General features: G+C 42.0%; 1 protein-coding gene across 1 annotated transcript; it reads right to left on the minus strand.

The window, feature by feature from the left end:
- Positions 1-16,644: 16,644 nt before the first annotated feature.
- LOC147458940 (uncharacterized) lies at positions 16,645-18,138 on the minus strand. The gene has a single exon (XM_086511521.1). The coding sequence runs from the start codon at positions 18,136-18,138 to the stop codon at positions 16,645-16,647; it is 1,494 nt and encodes a 497-aa protein (XP_086367647.1).
- Positions 18,139-25,119: the final 6,981 nt, after the last annotated feature.

The following is a 25,119-nucleotide window of genomic DNA, read 5'->3' on the forward strand; positions in this document are numbered from 1 at the left end:
TTTCAACCTTTATATCACCTATTATCACCTTTACACTTGGACATACTGCATATAATTCACTTGATGAATTGTTTGCCACTTTGACCATCCAACCATGTTTTGTGTCCATTGGCCATTTGCATTTGTTGTAAAGATTTTTTGATATTAAATTTATTTTAGAACCATGGTCAATTAGGGCAACAAATGGTTCTTCAAGATCACCTACCTTGATCAATGTCTCTGTAGTAGCCCATGCTGAATGGCTTCTAGAATAGCGGCTCCTATGAATACTTTCAGATTCTTCCCCATCATCAGCAAATTTCACTTGCCTTACATTCCAAGAAGACTGGTAGCATCCCACCATAGCTCCATCACCTTCTTTAACATGCACCTGTAATCCTTGTGTCTTCACAGTATCACCTCCAACTTGTGGACGAATAGTCTCTCCAAGTGTTTGCTAGCTTCTTTCTCTTGATGATGTCGGTAATTTCTTCATGGACTTCACGCTTGTCTATACCAAGCACCTCCCCCAAAGTAAACTCAACCTTGCTATTCAAAATCCTCTCCTCTAGAACTTTCTTCAAGTCTATAGCAAGATCAATGTCAGATTGTAGTTTGTAAGCTGGTCCTTTTGGCTTACCTTTTGTTGGCTCCTTTTACTTCCCTATTGTAGATTCCTCTATGGTCACTTCTGGTGAAGGTGCCTTCTGTGCTGGTGGTGCTCGCAAAGGTGCTGCATCATTCCTTCCTCCACTTCTTGTAGCTCTTTTTGAAGGCCCTTCATCACCATTTTCACGCGTACGCTTTTCTTCTACAATGGCTTCATGGCTTTGACAATTTGTAATATAGGCATACACAAACATTGAATCCATTGGATCACTCCACCCTATTTCTAGACGTATGCAATCACCTGCTTTATGTAGAATCTCTTTTGTAAGCTTTCCCTTTTTAGCTAACTCCATGACATTTGGCGAAAGTCCACCATGATGGTCACTCACCTCTTCATCACTAAGATGCTCAATTTTTACTCCATAAGTAGTTGCCTCAACCGAAGAGGTGGCATGGTTATGTGCCATATCTTCAACTAAGGTTTGCATTCCCCCCTTCCCAAATTTAGTTCTCAAGGGTAAACCTATCTCTCTTAAGTGGATTTTAATATCCTTAAAAAACACAGCATATTTTGTCAAAAAACATCACTAAAACTATCACAATTCCTTCTTACATGGTATGTACTATCACACCACATACGTCTATTAACAAAACCTTCTTTGGGCTGTTGTCTTTGCCTAGGAAGTGTCCCTGATGGGTGGCCTTTTTCTTCAAGCTTTTCAAGCTTTACCTTAAAGTCACACATTCCCTTCACAAGCTCATCTAGCATAGACTCACTAAACTTAAGAGCTATAAAAGTAGGCTTTATCATTTTTTCAGAAGTTGAGGTGGAAGCTCGGGGGGTTCACTATGTGTAAAACTACCATATCACGTGCGTTCAAGACATGTTTATAAAACCCCTTGTCTGTGAATTTTGATAGGAATATAATGTACCCTTTTATTTTAAAATCTGTAAGTTTTTTTCAAATTTGAAAAAATAATGCCCTTTTGTATATATATTTCTATAAGTTTCAAGAACTTTAAATACCCTTCTGTTGAACTCACGTGATAGGTTAAATTTTTATTAGGTGACCTCCCCATGGGTGGAAGGACTTATAGTGTTTACTACCATCTTGTCTCTTCTTCTTTGTCATTTGGCAAGCAGTGAGAAAGCACCTTCAACTTCATTCGAGTCAGTCTTTATTATCTTCAAGAAGAAGCTCCAAATTTTCTTGAAACTCTTTATCTGCAGCTTGTAAGAAAAGATATGTCTTCTCTGCATCTAGTGTGGCCCTTTCTGCCCTAGTGAGTTGTGCATAGCACCGCTCAAATTTGCTAATCAGCTCTGTTATTGATAGTCCTTGCTTTGGCTTGACACCATTCTAAGAATGTCCTTTTGGTCACTCTCTCAGAGTCCTCCATGAAATATTCCTCCTTTATAGCTAGTTTGAGTTCTTCACATGCCCATTTTTAATTGCTCTAACATGTTCCCTAATTTCTGGAGCAACAACTAGCTCAAATCTTTGAATAGTCTCACCTTCTGACAGGCGATACAGCTCCATCTTCTCCACATATTCGCACAAGTATTTTGTTACATCTTTGCCATAGAACTGATCCATTCTGTTGCAGACCCCTTGTATGGATTTGGTTGTTGAAATCTCCCTTCTTTTAGTGGAATTTTGTTGTTGAATGAACATTATAAATTCTTGAAACATTTGCATTGTTGTTGGGTCAAAATGCATACCATGTTTCTCCGCATGATCACCCATGGTTACCCACAAACTCTCACCCTGGCAGATTCACGTCGAGTTCACCAAAAATATGTCGAGAATTTTACGGTCTTGCCAGGAAATCACTGGGCTTTCATCTGTGAGAGTTTGTGAGAGAATAAGAACTCCAAAATCTATATGAAGAAGTTATACCATAGGAACCATGAAGTCTAGGGTTTGCAGGAAGGAAGTGCAATCAAAGAAGCCCCACGCTTTCTCTCTTGCACTCATACACACAAAGAGAAAACACGAAGATAATATTAAAACAACACAAAGATGAAAACATCAAGGCTATGGTCGTATCGTATCATGGGTAATATGAAAGGGTTAATAGATGAGCTAATAACGTTCAATATTTGTCGACCAAACAGGCTACAAATTGTTCTTTGGAATTGTAATTTTGTGCTTACCATAATATATAGATTTTATCTAGTGATTGAGATTAATTGTGTGTACAAATCCTCTTGGCTCATAGCAAGATAACTACACTTATGTCACAAAAAAATTTATAGACTATAAGGGATAGTATGATGGGATCCAGTGAATGAAGTATTCCATTGAGCCTTTCTAGGCCAAAGAGAAACACTATATGTTGTTGAAAGTGTATTTTATGGCTAATCCATACGTTAATTGCAATAGATCGCACAGAGTGGAAGCGATAAAAATTCACATCATGTGAATTATTCATCTAAGATAACTCTAGTATGTGCAAAATATAGATGTGAGAAAAATGAAGGAAAGAGAACTTCCCTCCCAAGCCCTATTCTTATTCGTAGGCTATAAGGATACTACGGAGAGAGATGTACATGTAGTAAGAAGAACCTAGAATTTGTAGAGAGAATGAATTTCTAAGAGTGAGAGAGATAAATTTGGTTCGAGAGGGAGATGAAATTAGAGATATATGTTGGATTAGAGATGAAAAAGAAAACAACAAAAAATCAGCAAAATATAAAAATAGAACACATCTTACTTGAAAAACCCTTCAGGAGTTATTCACCATTTTTTATGGAGAGAGAAAAAGAGGGAAGACTTCAAGCCTTGATCGATGCACTAAGTTCAAGTCCTTCTTTGATTAGAGCTTATCTTCCAAGGATAGCTTACAAGATTGACTAGTCTTCCTTTAGGAGTAAGTGTAGGCTTACACTTATGTTTATGGTTACGTACAATTAGGCATTACTCCTCTCACTCCCTTATGAATGGTTTTAAAGGAAGAAGAGTCCCCTTTTATACGTGAAGGGAACCCCCAAGGGTTACACAAGAAAGATAAGAGCTAGTGTGAACAGGAACTGACAAACTTTGAAATGAGTTGTTCCTACATGATGTGGACAGACTAGGGTCCACCATTTTGATCATATCTCCTCAACCATGGCTCCAAATAAATAAATAAAAATAGGGGCAAAAAACTAGCTCATAATCTACGACCCCCATTTTAGATACTATTTTCAATTCGGATTGGGACCTTGTGTTAAAAAATTATCAAAATAGGATACATTTCTGGTAGCAAAAGTCTTCTTGTGGTCCCCTTAGCGTAGACTTTCATTTGATTTCAATGGACACCTCATGCAATATCAAGGCATGGCATTGCTCCTTGACAAAGTTTTGTAATCATGCTTGTAATAATGCATTAAAATAGGTGTGTCTTTGAAAATCATACACGCTAGTGTCCCACTAGGATTTGTTTCCTTCTTAGTAGCTATCACTATGACATTTGGAGCACATTACCGCTCAGATAGACGCACAAAAACAAAGGAAAAGTTCAAGGCAAAAAATCTCGGGAGCGGTAATGCTCGAGTCAATGCTAGCGGTAATGGTCCTTCAGAAATGCACGCGGTGATCGGCCCGGCTATATTGCCGCGCTGATTTCCGCGAAACTTACTGCCAGTATTACTGCGACCATTACCGCGCACGCGAGTATTTTAAAAAAAAACCAGATGACCATTTGGATGGTCCTTGGTAGGACCCATCTAAATGGTCGTTTGCCTTTTTTTTCCTATACATTTAATAAATAAAAAAACAACAATTTCATTGCACAAAAACTTTGGACCAAAATCAAATGTTTACTTATATTGGAGAAACTATTCCTTACAAAATTGCCCAAATAGCTAGGCGATACATGGCGGCTATACAACTGTGGCCAAAAGAAGACTTTGGGCCAAAATCAAGTGTTTAATTATATTGGATATTACAAAATTGCCCAAATAGGCGATACATGGGGGCTATACAACTGTGGCCAAAAGAAGACGGGCCCAAAAACACTTGGAGGATTGAGCTACTTGGATCGTGGGACCTCTCGAGGGAATCCTTGACTCTGGAAAAGAAAAAAACAACAAAACCTTTAATTAATACAAATGGATACATATTTCTGCATGCACTCATTTTTAAAAAAAAGTTCACACTTACAAGCTGTAGTGTACGACATGCATTTTCAAATTCTTCGCGATTGATTTTGTTGTTTTCATATAGCCAGCACCATGTTTGATATTTGGAGTGGCTCTCTCTATATCTCTGGATCTCTCGGCTTGGACGGGTCATAGTAATCTTTTATTGTATATCAATTAAAAAATATCACAAACGTAACCTTATTACCACAAATTAAATCAATTCAAATGAAAATACACGCACTCACAAATTTATCTTTCCATGTTGCTTTTCCGCCCGAGCCGTAATGCGTGGGCGTTTGCTGCGCCCTCGCCTCCACCTGCCGAGTGTGCACCCTGTCACCTGCCGCTCTCTCGTCCTCCAGCTCGCCCTGGGCTTTCTCCCACTCCTTGTCGTGAACATTTCCAGGGCGATAGTTGTGACCCTCAGATTCAAATGTTCTCTTTGCCACCCTCCGCACACTGGACTTCTTATTTTTCAAGAAATTCTTGACGTACTCCTCAACCCACTGCCTGGAGAACTCTTCCACTTCCGGATTAGGGAACCGCATGAGCAATGTCGTGTGAATGTACGTCAAGTCGGCTGGGTCCTGATCTTTGAAATATTTAAAGCAATCTTGGTATGTCGAGTGGATCAGCTGGTTCAGGTGCCCTCGAAATGCCCTCCCCAAAGAGGAACCTAGATCCACCTCCCCCCCTCGATGTATATAATAGTAGTGGCCACGAGCGTCCGGGGTGGGCGCATCGTGGTCCTCATCCTCATGTGGAGCTCCAAGGGGTGAGCGAGGAGGTCGGGGTGTAGGAGGAGGTGAATCTGTAGCACTGTCCCCTCCACCACCAAAGCAGCACGAGCCACTACCTCGACGAGAGCATGAGCCACCACTACGGGAAGAGCGCTAACCACCCGAAGAGCGAACCGCTGGGTGGTGTAGGCGACGGATAACTCGACAGTGCAGACGTGGATCGTTGCGAATGCAAGGTGGAGGGAGCTGCAGGTGATGGTAAAGTCGAGGGTAAGGTGGAGGGAGGCACACTCTGCACGATCAGAGTGTCGGCGCGCCCGGTGTCACAAGCGGTGAGAACCCATAGGCAGCCAACTGTGTTGGTGTGTACCGCCCACGAAGACTCTTCTGCGAGGATAGCCACTCTGCCTGGGCGCGGTATGCCCTCTCGAGGTCGGGGTCATGTACTGCATCTCAGAACCATCGAAAGCCGAAGGTGGATTGTGACTGGTGGGAGGAAGACTGTGAGTAGTAAGCATCACAAGCGTCCTCGTAAGAAAGGCCCTCGGCAAGAAAGTGCTCTATGGATCGATATAGCCGGGCGTGGAAGAGGATGCCATATCCTACAATTTCACAAAAAAAAAGAGACTCTAATTAACATTGGATTCTAGTCAAAGTGAGATTCTTTATTGCATAGGATTCCTCCCTGCATAGGATTCCTTTTATCTCCTATTTAAGAAATGGTTTGTGTGCTTATTTTTTTTGCATCCATTTAGAGTGTGTGTGCTTCTAATTAATCTATTGTGTGTGTGCGTTAGTGTGTGGCAAAGAAATTTATCTAGTGTGTGTGTGTTGGACCTTAATCTACGGTTGGGCTTCTCGGTGACCATTGGGGTCTCAATCAACTTCATCGCACACCCACATGGAGGTATGTTTTGGTATGCTAATGCTAATGGAGGTATGTTTTGGTATACTAATGCATGCCTAAACACACACTAATGCTAGCGTTAGTGTGTGCTTGTAACGCATGCACACACAAATGCTTTCATTAGTGTGTGCTTGTGCACAAATTAGTGTGTGAAAACACACCAATGCATGCACACACACACTAATGCTCGCATTAGTGTGTGCTAGAGAGGTATGCACACACTAACTCTTGCATTAGTGTGTGATTCGGCACAAATTAGTGTGTGAAAATTAACACACCAATGCATGCACACACTAATGTTTGCATTAGTGTGTGTGTGTGTATAATGCATGCATTGTGCACAAATTAGTGTGTGCAAACACACTAATTTGTGCACAATCACACACTAATGCAAGCATTAGTGTGTGTGTGTGTATAATGCATGCATTGTGCACAAAATAGTATGTGAAAACACACTATTCTGTGCACAATCACACACTAATGCAAGCATTAGTGTGTGTATAATGCATGCACACACTAATGCTTGCATTAGTGTGTACTTGGACACAAATTAGTGTGTAGAAACTAACCAATGCGTGTGTGTGTGTATAATGCATGCACACACTAATGCTTGCATTAGTGTGTGCTTGGACAAAAATTAGTGTGTAGAAACTAACTAATGCGTGTGTATATAATGCATGCACACACTAATACGGGCATTAGTGTGTGATTGTGCACAAAATAGTGTTTGAAAACACACTAATGCAAGCATTAGTGTGTGTATAATGCATGCACACACTAATGCAAGCATTAGTGTATTCTTGGGCACAAATTAGTGTGTAAAAACTAACTAATGCATGCACACACTAATGCTTGCATTAGTGTGTGATTGTGCACAAATTACTAGTGTGTGAAAACACACTAATTTGTGCACAATCACACACTAATGCAAGCATTAGTGTGTGTGTGTGTGTGTATAATGCATGCACACACTAATGCTTGCATTAGTGTGTGCTTGTAACGCATGCCCACACTAATACGGGCATTAGTGTGTGATTGTGCACAAAATAGTGTTTGAAAACACATTAATTTGTGCACAATCACAGCGTGTGTATAATGCTTGCACACACTAATGCTTGCATTAGGGTGTGCTTGTGCATGCATTAGTGTGTTTACACACTAATTCATGCACAAGAACACCCTAATGCAAGCATTAGTGTGTGCTTGTAACGCATGCACGCACTAATGCGGGCATTAGTGTGTAATTGTGCACAAAATAGTGTGTGAAAACACACTTTTTTGTGCACAATCACACACTAATGCAAGCATTAGTGTGTGTATAATGCATGCACACACTAATGCAAGCATTAGTGTGTGATTGTGCACAAAATAGTGTGTGTGTGTGTGTGTTCATGTGTGTACAATGTGTGTGTGCATGTTAGTGCATGTGTGTGTGTGTGTGTGTTCATGTGTGTGTGTGTATGTGTTTGTGTGTGTGTGTGTGTGTGTAGAAGAACGAGAAGAAAGAAAGAGAGTTCGAGCACTTACAGTCGTGACCTCGATTGCTTGGATATGGTGGGGATGGAGATGAAGAGAGTAATAGAGGTTGGAGATGGAGAGGGAGAAGGAGAGAGAGCTTGGAGATGGAGAGGGAAACAGGCCCCCGCAAAAGAGGAGCTCATTTTTGAATTTTTGGCATTCAATTTCGCGGGGGCACGCACGTGCCCCCTTTATATAAAAAAATTTGCTAGAGATTTTACCGCAATTATTACCGTGCCTGTTCTCGCTTGTATTACCGCCAGTATTACCGCAAAAATCTCTGATGAGACATTAAGGTTACGCCGACTGCATGACCTCTTGTACCCACCTCTCCTCTATCTTTAATGAGTGTCAGTCATGTCAGTACCAACATTCTTGATTCTTCTTTTTATTATTTAATTTTTTCTTATTTAGTGTGTGGTCATGTGTGCAGGTCGATTGGGATGACGTGGGTCTGCCGGTTGGCGCGGAATGAGCTCGATGGTTGAGCGAGCGACTACCATGTGCATGGAAGATATGCCCTACTACATTCTTTTCGACTTTAAGAACTTAAAAAATTAGTCTTATTACATTCTCCCCTTATCAAAATTAACTCTGTCCTCATAGTTGAAAGGAGAAAAATTATCTTTGCAAAATACTAAGGTCAACCCATGATGCATCCTCTACTGGTAGTTCTGGCAGTTAACCAAAACTTCCACAATGTCTCTATTTCTCAGCTGTTTAGCAAGCCTATCTAGCACTAAGTCTGGTTCTACAGTCAATGTTCCATCATCTTTCAACTTAGAGTTGTCCTATAAAACATGATACACATTAGGAACATACTTTTTCAATAAACTCACATGAAATACAGGATGCACTTTAACAAGAGAAGGAAATTCCAATTTGTAAGCTAATGAACCAATGCGTTTCAAAATTTTAAACGGCCTAGCAAATCGTGGAGACAATCTTCTATCCTTTATGTAAGCGTGCAATTGCACGGTTTCGGCGTATATGCTTCGCTCACGTGGATGATTATGGACTATGGGACGATCCGAGAAAACGCGCTCGAATGGAAACTAGCGAACCGAGGGTTTTGGCATCCATTGATGTCGCTCCCCATTGGAGTGTGATCGGGGGCAGAGGCGGGAGGAGGACGGAAGAGACATTGCGCGCCAAGAAGCAGTCATGGGAGGGGGGTCACACCCGCCGTCCGATGTGGGTGGGTCCACACGAGCGCATGTGCATCCTACATCCACCACATATGGGGATCTCCCCACCACCCCGCCCCACATGGAGGTGGAGGAAGATTATTTGCACAATATGGTTGAGGATCTTCTTGCACGTGAGGCGGTGAATGAGTGTGATCCTGAGTGTGCATGTGAAGAAGCCGCCCAAGAAACATTGCTAGAGGCAGCACACACCGCTCTTTACGAGGGATGCTCCTACTCCATATTACGAGCGTCTCTTGAGATCTTGAATATTCAAGCAATGTTTAGATGAAGCAATGAAGGGGTCGATGCACTATTGAGGTACGTTTAAGTGTAATAAGTGTTAGTTGTGAGTTTGTTTCGTGGTTATATGCAATAACGAGTGTTCTTTAATTATTTCAAAGGCTATTAGGCAAGATGATGCCTAAAGGCAATCATCTTCCAGAAAATCAAAGGAAGGCATGACAGGTGGTGACAGGGCTTGGGATAGACTATGATCGCATACATGCATGTGTCAATGATTGCGTGCTATTCCGCAATGAACATGCAGGGCTTGATGCTTGCCCCGAGTGTGGAGAATCAAGGTACAAAGAGGGAATTCAAGGAGCCACAATACCTCGCAAGGTTCTTCGTCATTTCTACCTCATTCCCCGCATCAAGCACATGTTCAGCACCAAAGGAACAAGCGAGCTTCTTACGTGGCATATGACAAATCGCTCCACCAATGGGGTTATGAGAGTGCCGACTGACTACCGGCATGGCAACACATTGAGCAGACATGGCCGGAGTTTAGAGAAGAGCCTCGTCACTTGAGGCTTGGTCTCGCTAGTGATGGGGTAAACCCATTTGGGCATCGGTCTACCTCATGGAGTACTTGGCCAGTTGTTGTTGTGAACTACAACATTCCACCATGGGAGTCAACCAAGAAGGGGAACATTTTGCTCTCTCTTCTAGTCCTAGGAAAACACAAGGTGAAGAACATGGATGTATATTTAGCACCTTTGATTGAAGAGCTTCAAGAGATATGGAATGGCATAGATGTTTTTGATGTATCAAGACCACTTCGTGATCGGCGCACAATGATCAAGTGCATTCTCATGTGGACCATGCATGATTACCCTGGGCTTGGAGAGATTTCTGGTAAGCTTATACTTTGTGACACTCTTTAATGTCTTTGCATTGGTCACTTATATGCGGTTATGTCTTTTGTTTTTGTAGGACTATCGACATCTGGACATAGGGCATGCCCAACTTGTGGACCCTCACTCGTGACAGAGAGACCCGCTCTACTTGGTAAGGTGATCTACCCCAATAACCATCGCTTCTTGCCACCCACACATCAATCTTATGCTCCACCGCGCAATGGGATGGAGCCACTCCATTGGACCATGGCCGATTGGGCAATACATTGGAACGAGCATCACAACACATTGCCTCCTCCCAATGATACACCTAGGGGTATGTCTAGGTACTCTATTTTCTGATCACTACCCTATTGGGCTTCATTGAAAATCCAACACCTATTGGATCCAATGCATGTGTTCAAAAATGTTGGGCAAGCTATATGGGATCACATAGTAGGCAAGAAAGATTCATTGGGGGCTAAAAAGGACATGAGGGCCATAAGGAGGCTCCCTCCTTCGGCCACACCTCAGATAGGACCTCAGGGGAAGATGGTTCTTCCAAAGGCACCTTGGATTCTATCAAGGGTGGATCAAGAGCGGATGAAACAAGTTATTGCATCCATCCGTACTCCAACAGGTTATATGCGTTTGCTCAAGGGTGCCTTCACTAAAACTAAGAAAGGAGGATCCACACAAGTGTATGGGCTCAAGTCCCATGATTGGCACAAGATTCTTCAGGTAATGTGTGTGTTTTGTGTGTGTGTGTGTGTGTGTGTGTGTGTGTGTGTGTGTGTGTGTGTGTGTGTGTGTGTGTGTGTGTGTGTGTGAGAGAGAGAGAGAGAGAGTGTGTGTGTGTATGTGGTTTAGGGTTCTGGATACTAATAAGTCTTTTTGTTTGTGCAATAGTTTGTGCTTTCAATTAGCATTAGTGGATTTGCGGACACGAAGGTAAAGACTGCAATATTCAAGGTGGGAGAAGTTGTCAAGTATAGCACATTTGATCCTCCCTCCTAAACTTTACTTTGAAGACTAACTTTACTATGAAGATTATGAAGGGTTTTTTGGTTACAGGTTTGTGAGTTCCAAAGAAATCGAAGTTTCAGCCATTCCAATAGCTCGACTTCTAGCGATTGAAGCAACTTGTGCTATTGAGGATGCATTCCCACGTTCTATCCTCGGGGGGTTCACTATAAGTAAAACTACCATATCACGTGCATTAAAGACATGTTTGTAGAACCCGTTATCTGTGAATTTTGTTAGGAATCTAATGTACCCTTTTCTTTTAAAATCTGTAAGTTTTTATCAAATTTGAAAATATAATGTCCTTTGGTATATATATTTCTGTAAGTTTCAAGAAATGTAAATACCCTTCTGTTGAACTCACGTGATAGGTTACATTTTTCTTAGGTGACCTCCCCGGGGTTCTATCCTTGTTAGCCAAGTTCACCTATTGCTCCATCTTCTTGAGGAGATAGCCATTTGTGGTGTGGTTCACTCCAGGTGGATGTTCTTTCTTGAGAGGTTCCTAAAGACCTTGAAAGACTTTGTAAGGCTACGATCACAACCAGAGGTATTCATCGATCTTAAGCCTTAAACCTTGTTAGGATTGGATTGTATTCACAACGCTTTTTATTGGTTACTTTAATCACTAATGGTTTCATGTGTTCAGGCAAGCATGGCAGAGGGTTGGATTGTACAAGAGGCTTTTGTGTATGTCTCTCAATATCTTTTCACAATAGACCCATCATTGCCTCGTTTTAAGACGGAGGAAGAGGATCCAAAAAAACACGCAAACATTCCAAGTGGGAAAGGTTCTCTCTTGATTTTGGATAGGGAATTTCAAGCCATAGTCAACAACCATTGTCTATTCAATGGTCCCATCATGGGAAAATGGGTGGATATGTATGTAGAGGTGCGTACAACGAGAGAAAGGGAGAGGGAAGCATGGAAGAGGTCGCATGGCGATAGGCCAGCACCTCCCTTTCCTAAAGATCTTTCCAAATACCCTGATCTAATTCCAGTTGGGTGGATACACAATGCCATGACCAAGGCCAAGGCACAAGGAGAACAAATAAGCCCTAAAGAATGGGAGTACGCGCGAGGATGTCTACCAAGGGTAATATACTCAATGTGTTTAGTGTGTGTGTGTGAGTGTGTGGGTGTGTGTGTGTGTGTATGTGTGTCATCTCTCTCTCTCTCTCTCTCTCTCTCTCTCTCTCTCTCTCTCTCTCTCTCTCTCTCTCTCTCTCTCTCTCTCTCTCCTCTCTCATCTATCTTCATTGGTTTTTGCAGGCCTTCACATTCAACTCTATGTGATCCGAAGGACGTCATTTTCGAACCCACAAGATAGATGAGCGTCGAACCACTCACGATAGTGGAGTTATGGGCAACTTTGACACAACAACACAAGAGGTGGGGGAATGTGGAACAATAGAGAGGATAATCAAAGTGGATTTCAGAACATTTCACAAATATCTCTTTGACTGCCGATGGTTTGCGGGTGAGGTTAAGAGACATGAGAATGGGCTCTATATGGTAGACTCTGGGCAATTTCATCGCGGGAAGACCGACAACTTGGTGCAACCTACTAGTTGTGAGCAGGTAAAGTCCATGTGCAACTCACTAAAACATTATATGATACATATAAAACTACATTCATGTTGTTGTTTTCTCTATGACCTACAGGTGTTTTATGTGCCTTGTATGTATCGAAGACGACTTTGGTATGTTATTCTAGTCACACCACGGAGCAGATCTATCTTTGGAGATACGAACATAAAGACTTTAGCAGATCCCACCATACCATATCAAGAAGACGCCAATGACGATGATGCAGTTGAGGTCGAGGAGAACCAACCATAGTGAGGAGGAGGACGAGGATGGAGAGGATGATGATGATTCAATAGGAGAGGCTATAGAGGATGAATCAATAGATTTATTTGTTGATTTAGCTACCATGGGGTTGGACATGGATGTAAGCACTTGTAGAGATCTCTTGGAGGATGAAAATTAATAAATATCTTTTGGATTTTGTCTTCTTTCTCTACTTATGCTGTACAAAAGGGCTATTTGTTTTTGAACGCAAGACAATATAATTTTGATCATCGTTCGCTTGCCATTTCCATATGAATGCATAGTTGACATAAGATTTTGAGGTGGAAACAAAATATTTTTTGATATAGAATCTCATGGAGTACAAATGAGTAGAGTAGGAGAATCATACCAATAGATGAGGCAAGCAAAGAGAAGAGAGGTACTAAAAATCCCAATGAGAATGGGATTTCTCACACTCCATGCAAAAAGGGGGTACCAATTTCTGAAAAGTAACAAAATAGAATAGGATTTATAGAAAGGGAAAAGTGGGAGAGGAATGGGCCGCGTGGATTCTATTGCGGTAATATGGGCGGCTATAATTGCGGTAATGCTCGCAGAAAAATTGGAAAATGCGCCGGCGGGGCTGCAGCATACAATCTCTCTCTTTCTTAAAGCTCTCTCTCTCCTCTTATGCAGTAATGATGTGCGGTAACAGCAGCATTCTCCCATAGTGTATTAAAAATATGAAAAATACATAGAATATATACATATTGAAAGATACCCTAAATATAAGATATAGCTAAGGTGTGAGATGATATTGAGATAGTAGAAAGAAAGAACCAATGATTCTTGCCCCAAGTTAAAGAGGTCGAGTGATTGACGCTTTTTCCCATAGTACTTTCTAATGGTAAAGTAACAATATGTTACCCTTGAGATAAATAAGAGGATGAGTTCTAAAGCTATTATTATAATAAAATATGTATGTACATTATGAAAATTATACTTATGTATCTGAAAAGGTGCAAGATAGATCTTGTAGCATTCGTTTCCACTATGTACGCGTCACAGCACAACAACGGTCAATCTAACGATCAACCATTCTGCAACTTAAGGTAGTCACAAAACATTCCCCCCCTCTCCCTTTCCCTATTGTAATCTACTCCATTCACACACACATACAAACATGCACACATACACACACACACACACACACACACATACACATTTACATGCATAAATGTAGAAACACAGAAAAAAAGAGAAGTGCACATACCTCATTGATTTGTTGGAAGTTTCTTAGTGAAGTAAATGCAATCTTCTTGTGCATTGTTGGAATGTATAGACTCCTATACATTTGACGTATAAGAAGTTTTTTATAAAGTTTAGAGACCAACAGCTCAATCATGCACGCTGCATTGAGGACGTGCTACATGCTAGATTTTCAAATGTCCTCGATCAACATTTTTCACAACAGTGGTTGGAGGGATACATAAAAACATTAAGCAGTCCAGTGTACGGTGCACAGCAGCCAACCAGGTTAGAGATCCAGGCAGAAGCTATCATGGTGGCAACATGACAGATGCCGAGTGGGAGTGGGCAACGGGCTCATCCTACAAACAACAACACGAAGCTCGCGTCAGACAAACTTTCACGCACTATGGCTTGGGAGGCACATTAGCATGGAAAGACAAATATATAAGATTGATTTAAAAAATCGGTGATTATAAAGATTTTAGTTAATGATTTGTTATTGTTATTGCTAACTTAGAAAAATATCACTCTTAGTCGACCAATTAGAGAGATGATCAAGTATCGGGAGCAGCATATAGAATTTGATACTTGGTGATGGTTGTTCGAGAACAACCATATCTCTCACGAGCAATTCGACGCAGCGGTACTTGGATCACTACAAGTGGTAAGTTTCAACAAATAAATTTGTATCAATTGTTTTGAGCTACTGATATGTGTTTAATTTGGTTTGGGTTTATGTTGAGTCAAGGTGATCAAACATATGTGCCTCTAGACAACAACGAGGAGGAGGATTAGATAGAAAAATATTTGTCCAAACTTTTGTAAAGTCCCAATGTGGCACAATGTATATACAACTATTTTCATTTTATTTGTAACTTTTTTTAATAGATGATCTTATGCACATTGAATTGTCAGGGTAAAGTAAATTCAATTTCAATTTTTTGTTTTTTTGTTTATAACTCTCTCAAAAAACAATTGATATTTCATTGTTTTATGCAGGTCTTGATAAAAAATAAAGGTGCTCATTTGGGCCACCCAAAATGAGCACCTTTATTTTTGAATAGGCGTTTAGCGGTAATATCAACGACAAGTGATGCAATAATAGATGCGGGCATATTCCCACAAATATTATCGTGAATATTGCTTGTAAACAACTACCACGTTTTTAACCGCGGTTATTATCGCGTACGAGATATTTTCTCTTTCAATTTTTCTTTGTTTTCCACAGCAATGCTAACGGTTATGGATTGCTCCTCTTATAGTATACATAAAGCCTTTTAGAATAGGTGAAGAGTGCATGGATGTAGTTGCTCGAGTGAAATGTGTGTGCGATAGTAGAAGGGTTAACAATGGCAATAATAAAAGCAAAAATATCCGCAGTAAACAAGAGAATGAGAAAGACTCTTGAAAAAGTATAGGCCACGTGGCGTACACATTGTTGCAAGATAGCGCTTGAAGAAACTAATAGAGATGCTACCATCTGGTAAAATGTGGGCCACTTCACTCTATCATCCCCATGTCGCGATAGAAGATGTCATCCATGTTTGGCTTCTCATCTTTGAGAGTGCTTGCTTTACAAGGAGACGCATGCATAACTTTAGGATGGAGCAGGCTCTTTGTAGTTTCATGTTTATGATCCACGTAACTATTGTTTCATGTTTTAATATTATTTTATTTTATTTTTTTAAATTATAGATAATGTTCTTAATTTTTTTTCACAAATAAAACAGAGAGAAACACCAAAATTTAAATGTTTAAGCGTCTACTCAGTGTTAGATACGGTAATCATAGCGATAATAATTGCGACAATGAACATGGTAATTACAATAAAAATATCCGCGCTAATGTTTAAAATACAAAAAATCCCTCCCTTCCCCCCACCCCCAACCCCTCGCCCTCCTCTCTCTTTCATGCCCAACCCATTGTGGGATCTCTCTCTCTACAAAACGCGATAAATGAGCGTGATAAACGTTATAAGATTTTCATAGTGCAAAGTAAAAGAGTTCAAACTTCCCTATATGCTAATGTCAATGCTCTCTCTCTCTCTCTCTCTCTCTCTCTCAAGCTTCAATGCTTATGACTAAGAGTAGAATCTACAACAACCAACCAAAAGTAAAAGGGTCCAAAATTCTCTATATGCTTATGCTAATGCTAATGCCAATGCTCTTTTGCGCTCTCTCTCCCTTTTGGGAAAGCTCTCTTATATTACATTTTTAGCAATGCTCTCTCTCTCTCTCTCTCTCTCTCTCTCTCTCTCTCTTTTTGAAGTTGCTATTTACAATAATTACATCATATCTCTCTCTCTCTCTCTCTCTCTCTCTCTCTCTCTCTCTCTCACACACATTCATGAGTAAAGCACAATACTATAAGGGATCTTTATTAATGGTTAAGTATCTAATTGCTGTGAAGCTTTCCGACACCAAGCCACAAATGTAGAACTGAGGTCTGGCCAGAGGAAGCTTCCATTGGTCGCTGTAAAAGCTGGCAATACAAGCTCACGAGTACCATATTTGTTTGTATGATCATCAAATGGGCAGAGGGCCTCCCACAGTCGAAAGATGTGCTCTTGTTCGCGGTGCAAGAGCGTGCTCAAGATGGCGCACAGCCCCTCCTCTATCACCTGGTCGTGCCTCTGCAGGAACTCGCTCCAAATTAGCGAGCTCCTAGCCGTCAACACCCACGTGGCCACCACCAGCCAGTCCATGCTCAACACCATCCGGTCGCGCCGACACAGCACCACCTTCCCTCTCATAAATGCCTTCAGCACTCGCACTCCTGCTTCCAGCGTGGCTATGGCGTCGCCATATCCCTCGTCTTCCCTCCTACACAATTTCGCCAGCTCCGCCAATCGCTTGGCGCTTGTGAAAACCCCAAAGTCAGCTGCATAATCCGTACCTTCCTGATTTGGGTTTGCAATGGGGTTATATCCTTCTCTACGTTCGAAGGCACAAAGTATTGTGGTAATCATTTGCCACGCAAGCAGTTGGGGGCACAACCGGAGACGATAAGGTCGTGCAGCCGGTCGCGCTTGCTCAATGGAGTCGAACCTTTGGACGCAGGATTTAGCCAGCTGCTCATCTCCTTCGCTGCAAGCAGCAATGGCGAGGTTGTGTTTGGCGCGAGCTTGGGCACGCATGGTGGGCAGTATACCAAATCCCGCGAGGCTCAGGGCCACGGAAAAGAGCCCTTCGTTGATTGAGATGCAGATGCCGCTGGCGGCTTCATTGTCTTCTCGGTAGCGCAGCCGCACGGAAATGAGCGGGAAGGATGTTAAGCAGCTCGAGGGAAGGGACGACTGCATGGGATCTACTATGATTCGAATCGCATCCAAGACTGTCTCGTCCCACGGCAAGCAGGATAAATGGAGGAGGCAGGCGGCAATGCAGTCCTCGTGCAGTATACTAGAAGCGGCATGTATGAGTGCAAGAGCCTCGCCAACGCTTTGCAATTGAAGATCTTGAAGAAGGGCAGAGTAGCGCTTGTTTGATATGGTACTGGTGAGCTCTTGAGCTGCCGCAACGCTTTCACCGGCAGCCAGCTGCTGCGTGAGTATGTTTCTGAAGAAGGAGGTGATCATGGCGCTGATGCAGAGCTCGTAGAGCTGCCCTGCGTCGGGGTCTGTCAACGGCATTGCAACGCAAATGCTACGGGTGGCTGTTTCCTCTTGCTGCAGCTGGCCGCCGCCATGAGCGGACGTCAGGTCAGCATGCAGCGACCACCGACCAGAAAGCTTAGCCTCGAAGAAGGCGGAGGCGCCCATGAGCGCCTGGATGGGAACGCGCAGCGGCTTCTCCAAGAGGCACCCTCCCTCGTCGTCCGTCAGCCACACCCATATCCACGTCGTATTGTCATCCTGAACTGGCTGCATGACGTTTGCCATAATGATTCTTCTTTACTTTTCTACCCTATGCCACCCTCGACTTTTGTATCTGAGCTTTTCGCTGGTCGGCCCATGTCCTAGAGCAAAGCTAAGTCTGCCAACCAAACCCGCTCCTTGGATAACAATTGTAATTTTTTGTTAATTTAAAAACAATATATGGCTTTCCAATATGGGGAAGTGTCAAGGGAGAAAAAGCTAGAATATTGGTTAAGTTAGCAGACCGGCCACACTAGGGATCCAAAGGAGGGAAAATAGGAATCCAAAGGGGGGGCCATATGCAAAAGAGCTATGTGCAAAAAATGGACTCAAAAGACCCTAAGGTTCAACCCATTAAGACTTCAAAAATGCTAAGGTTCCAAAATTCAAAGGTTGTGTCCAAAGGTCAAAAGCTTAAGAAAATTGGATGCTTTGTGTGTGTCCCAAAAGCTTAAGAAAATTGGATGCTTTGTGTGTGTCCCAAAAGTCTTCAACCATCCGTACATAGGAGGGGGCCAACCCTAGAAGTAGGAGAAACTCACACACACACAAGCTCCCTTTACACAAAGGGAATGAGGGACACATGTCAGCTCTCTAGCTTAGATGCCCACAAGGTGTACTCAATTCCTATTGGATGGCCTTGGAGGTGGACCAATGTGAATTAGGCTAGAGTAAATCTACTTTAATTAATTTAAAAACACTTAATAAAAGAACCAATAAGAATTCAGCTCTCGAGAAGACTATTGGACAGTCTTCCAAGGGGTCCAATGAGCATTGAGCAGCCCAATGGCTTGCCTGATTCCTATTGGCCAGGAGGCAAAGGGATCCAATGATAGTTTAGTTGAATTAATTAATTACCTAAAGCTCTCACAAAAGGAGAAAGGCGGACACATGTCAGAAGACTATCACTTATGCTGCATAATTTCCATTGGCTCGCCCTGGGGAGGTCCAATGAGGTGTAAGGATAAGCAATTAGCAAGAGGGGTCGACCAAGAGAGAGAGGGTGCTGATTTTCTCAAGGCATTATTCACTTACACACTTACACGATCAATGTGTGAAGCAAGAAGAGTCTCTCTCTCTCCTTGTCAAGCTTTAATGGAAAGCTTACCACCTACTCCAAGCTTATGAGAAGGGAGGTCTACACCAACAACTCTTGGCTTTGTGATGCAAATCCAACCAAGAGCCAACCTTCAATGCATGTTCATCTCCTCCACCATGCTAATTACTAAGCTAAGCTATGCTAATATGAGTGATTATGTGAGGAGATGTATATCTTTCTCGTAAGAATAATCCTTTTTCCTCTCAATCTACTCTCATCCGCTAGCTCTCACCATCTTCGAAGGTGTGTAAGGTCTTGGATCTGAGACCGTGAGGGGACTGATGTTGTGTTTAATAAGTGTTGTGCTTAGTGCTTGAAGTTTCCATCCTCATAGCACTAGCTAGTATTGAAGGAACACAAAGAATTGTATTGTAAAATGTCTCTCTTGATGGGAGAAACCATAATACAAGCCTTTTGGAGGGGGGACCGGCTCCATCCGGCCCTCAGCTGTTGTCAATTGCTTAATTTCTCTCTCTTTTGAAGTATTTTTCATGATATCTAACTAGGTGTTATACTTTTTGTTGCTCTCTCCACCCAAGCACTCTTGTTATTCTCGTTAGGAATCTATTCTAATGAAATGCTCACTATGTTCATGCTATTTTCCGCTACACTAAACCATTAACTGTGACATTGGTATCAGAGCACAAAGTTTCTTTTTTCTTGCTCAAGAAGGGAGGTCCTCAAGTTAGCTATAAATGGTTGGTATTATTAATTGCATGTCAGTAAGTAGAATAGGGATTTTTCAGCCTTGCAGTGCGGTTGCCTTTGTGCAGTTAACGGGGCATCACCGTCGAGAGCTATGGTCTTAATAGTGGAGTCCTACGGGGCTTAACCACTATTGAGCTATTAGAATCTTGACAGAAGCCGATGTTGTATTGGTGTTGAACGACCCTCTCTTCTATTTCTTGCAATTAATGGTATTCGAGCCACGGGTACAGTAGCTTGAGTGCTTTTTCTAAAGGGGTAAAGAGGAGTAGCAACTAGGGCTTGAAGTGCCAAAGTACACGTAAAAAATTTACACCTAAAAGTTGTTAGAATGGCTGACAATGGTAAAGAGAGTGAAATTAATGTTGATAACTTTGATTTTGTTAATGAGCAGGCTACTAATGATGCCCCGATGCTTGTTAGATATCTTGTTTCTAAGCTTCAACAAGCCATGGGCAATCCATCCCTCCAAACTGAACTGCAATGACAGCTTCGTGCTCATGGGATTCTCCAAGCTCCCCACCATGACGAAAGAGCACCTAGGAAGACTCCTTGTGAGACTTCCAAAAGAGGCCTCTCTCCGATTCGGGAAGAAGAAGAGGATCCATATGAAGGGCTCAGAAATTTTCTCCTTGATGACGCATCTCATTCTCAAAGGAGAACCCCCACCAAAGGAACGAGAAAGAAGTGAGTCTCTGCCACCTCGACGGAGATGGCTCCACGAAGACGACGGGCTAAACGCTCTCCATCACCTCCAAAATAGAGATGAACATCACATACTTCTCCACACCATACTTCAAAGAGGGATGACAAAAATCAACATAAGAAAAAGGTGAGAAAGAGGACACTTTCTTCTGCATCTTCTTCATCATCTTCCTCTTATGAAAGTGATGGTGAAGACAAAGAAGATCAAGGCAAGAAAAAGACGAGAAAGAGGTCATCCTCTTCTCCATCTTCCTCAAATTCTTCACCTTCTGAAGGAAGTGATGGTGCAACCTTTGAACCATCAAAAAGAAGAGGCCATAGGAAATCCTATTCCACGTGGAAGAGGTAGTCCAAGCTCAAGAAGTTCAAAGAGGGAGGCAAGAGCATCTCTTTCCTTACCTACGATGGCACCTTTGGTGCTACGGACAAAGTCTTGGCCTCTATCCAACAATTCAATGCGGCGTTTGGAGATGAGGGCTTCACGGAGTCCTCTAAGCTACGCCATGTAGCTATGCACTTTCAAAAGTCCGCCACACAATGGTGGTCTATCCTACGGGCCAACGGTGAAGCACCATGAACATGGAAAGCTTTAAGAGCTTCCATTATGAATCAATTTTTGGCCACTGATGCCAAAGACAAAGTACTCACCGAATGGCGAAGCCTGAAGCTCTCTCCCTACGAATCCATTCACAAATATGTAGACAAGTTTTGGGACTTACAACTCAAAGCCATTGTCTTCAAAAAGTTGGATTTTGGACAGCAAAAGCAACAATTTTGTGCGGACTTAACTAAAGAAATGGCAGAGTATGTCAACTCCCAAAGGCCACGCACCATATCGGCGGTTATAAACCATACTATGGTGGCTTCTCAAATCAATTTCCAAACGGAGGCTAAAAGAAATTCTAAGCCCACAGAAAACAAGGGTTCCAACGAGCCTAAGGGGAAGGAAAATGTCCAAAAGTCTCCTAAGGGCAACTCCAACAAAGCTAAAGAGAAGGGAGTTTACAAAGGCAAAAATAAACTCTCTCCTAAATATCTTGAGCATTATCGCAAGGATAACCGTTGTTTCAAGTGTGGCGAGCAAGGGCATGTGTACCGTGCTTGTCCCCAAAAGAACACCCACCATGAACTTCCTAGAGCTACCTTGTCGAAATCCAAGAGGAGGAAAACACCACAAAGGATCTTCTCTATGCCATGCTTGGGGAAAGGTAAGAGAACATGATGCTTTTATTCTCTTTGACCCTGGCTCTACTAACAATTTCATATCCACAGAGTTGGCCGTCAAGCCTCGGGGGGTTCACTATGTGTAAAACTACCATATCACGTGCGTTCAAGACATGTTTGTAAAACCCCTTATCTGTGAATTTTGTTAAGAATATAATGTACCCTTTTCTTTTAAAATCTGTAAGTTTTTTTCAAATTTGAAAAAATAATGCCCTTCTGTATATATATTTCTGTAAGTTTCAAGAACTTTAAATACCTTTCTGTTGAACTCACGTAATAGGTTACATTTTTATTAGGTGACCTACCCGGGCACCAAGCTAGGCATACAAGCCTACGAGATGGGAGATGTCCTACCCGAAGAGGGTGTTTTCAAGGGGCAGGAAGCTTTAGTCACTCCCTTAATCAGGAAATTGAGGCTCCATGTCCCAATCTATGTGGAGAAAGAGGACTTCTTTATCTCTCCTCTCAAGCATGAGGATGTAATCCTAGGGGCAACATGGTTTGATCGCATGGTTGTCAATGTTAAATTCCCTGAAAGGAGAATCTCCTTTAGGTTCAGGGAAAAAGATATGTACATAGATGCCAAGCAAATGGGTAACACCATACCCATTGTACATACACAAGCTTTCAATAAGACAATAAAGAGCTCAATTTTCGTGTACATGATTTTTGTTAAAGACTCTCAAAATGAACCTAATGTTTTAGCAAAAGAAAATATACACAATCAAAAGGAATTAGAGTTATCCAATTTTCTCAAGGGATTTCAAGATGTCTGTATTGACGACATCCCTTGTGAGCTACCTCCAAAACGAGGCAATGATGACCATGCAATTGAACTTCTTCCAGGAAGTTCACCGCCTAACAAACCTCCTTATGCAGTCTCTCAAGCTCAAGAGGATATTATGCGGCAAGTGCATGAGTTAGTTGAGAAGGGCATGGTTAGGCCTAGCTCATCTCCATTTTGCTCTCCTGTGCTACTAGTGCAAAACAAAGACGGTACATATCGTATGTGTGTTGACGATAGAGTACTAAATAGGATCACTATCAAGAATAGGTTTCCCATTCCACGGGTGGAAGACCTATTTCATAAGCTACCAAGGTCCACCTACTTCAGTAGGATTGACCTAAAAAGTGGCTATCGTCAAATAAGGATAGTTGATTAAGACATTGTAAAGACCGCATTTTGCACTACGTTTGGCCTTTACGAATACAATGTCATGCCTTTTGGTTTGACCAATGCACCAGCCACATTCAACCACTTGATGGAGAAGCTATTCAGGCCTCACCAAACCTTTATTGGAGTGTTCTTTGATGATATCATCATCTACTCTAATTCATTATACGAACACAAGCAACACCTCCAGGTATTATTTCAAGTTTTAAGAGAGAATAAACTTTATGTTAATCTAAAGAAAAGTGAATTTTTCTTACAAGAGATTTAGTATTTAGGGAGTCACATTATCTCTCAAGATGGCATCCAAATGGATCCATCAAAGTTAGAGGTAACAAAAGGATGGCCTAAACCAAGGAATCTTCATGAGCTAAGATGCTTTGTAGGTATGTGTGCATACTATAGACACTTCATAGAAAAGTTCTCACTAATAGCAGGACCATTACATGACCTAAAAAAGAAAAACATTAGGTACACATATATGGTCAGCTAAAGAGAACAATGCTTTTGAAAAGCTTAAAGAAAAGCTTATCTCTCAACCTGTGCTTACACTACCGGATCTCTCAAAGCCATTTGAGGTCCAATGTGATGCTTGTGGTGATTGCCTTGGAGCTGTTTTGCTCCAAGAAGGGTACGCCATAGGCTATGAAAGTCGAAAGCTCGACCCTGTTGAGCAAGCTCTAGGCATATATGAAAAGGAACTCGTCACAGTTCTACATGCCTTAGACTCATGGAAGCACTATTTGTTGAGGATTCCTTTCATTCTGCGAACGGATCACCAAAGTTTTAAGTACTTCATGACGCAGACCAAGCTCTCCCACAAACAAATGAGGTGGGCAAATTTCCTTTCGCAATTTCATTTTCATATTGCTCACATTGCTTGCAAGCATAATCAAGTAGACGATGCACTCTCAAGACGGCCAAGAGTCAATGCGTTATCCATAGCAACTCACAATGATCTATCTTCTATGATGGATGAGTATGCTATTGAGACCGATTTTAGAGATGTGATTTCAGCCCTTGCACTAGGGAAGAAAGAGAAGCCATTTACTTTACAAGATGGTTATCTTCTCTATGGCAATAGACTATGTGTTACTAACTCACTCCGTGATAAAGTAATTGATAGCGGGAAAAAGAGCAATGCAATCGGGTGGCCTCTGTGCTCGTGCACACTCCACAAACCACACCTCATGCAAACAAGCAAAGAACAAAACAAGGGGGCACCACCCTAAATTAAGAGGTTTAGGGACCTCACACATAGTGCACATAGGCAAGTGAGACTTCTGGCATTCTGATGGCATCAAAACATATGGAAAAACACATAGAAACGAAGCTTAGGGACCTTATGTAGCATATATATACACAAGACATCAGCTTAACAATACAACGGCATCTGATCATACATAACAAGAATATAGAGAAGCAAGCCAAGGATGGCATAATCCCTTGTCAAAAACAATCAACCCAGCAAGTAGGTATGATCCTACTAGCAACACATCAATACCTGAGAGAATGATGGCGAGGATGGTGGCCATGGAGCATGAGAGAAGACTCCTTATTTAGGTTTTAGGGCTAGTAATGTAGCATACTAGAGGGAGAGAGAGAGAGGGAGAGAGAGTAGAGCTCCATCCATAGCTCCTCGTTGTGAGCAATGTCGTCATAGCTTCATTGTTTGGTGAAGTGGGTGAAGTGTTGTTTTTGAGTGAGAGAAGGCCTCCTTATATAGGTTTCTGAGAGGGTTTAGGATTAGGGATAAAACATGCTTAAATCCGCTGATTGGGGTTACTTTTTGCTTAGGGTGGTCAACAGATTGAGGTCACCTGATATGTCACCATCAAGATATTCTCTAGAGTGATGTGAGAGGGGAGGGTAAATGCTGATTTTTCTGATTGTGACACATGGAGATAAGGCCTTGACCAGCATTTAAGAGCAGGTTAGGTGGCTGTTGAAACTGGAGGTTCTGCACATGTCAGGGGGGAACCTGCGGGGGCAGCTGGGTCCTCCTGAATATCAAATTCTCAAAAAATCCTCAACCATGGCTTCTTTTGACATGTGTTCTTTGAAAAAATCAGCATGTCTCTTTTCAACTCAAAAGTCTTTA

The sequence above is a fragment of the Adiantum capillus-veneris genome, chromosome 4 (genome assembly GCF_014529385.1).
Source record: "Adiantum capillus-veneris isolate H3 chromosome 4, ASM1452938v2, whole genome shotgun sequence".
Taxonomy (NCBI): domain Eukaryota; kingdom Viridiplantae; phylum Streptophyta; class Polypodiopsida; order Polypodiales; family Pteridaceae; genus Adiantum; species Adiantum capillus-veneris.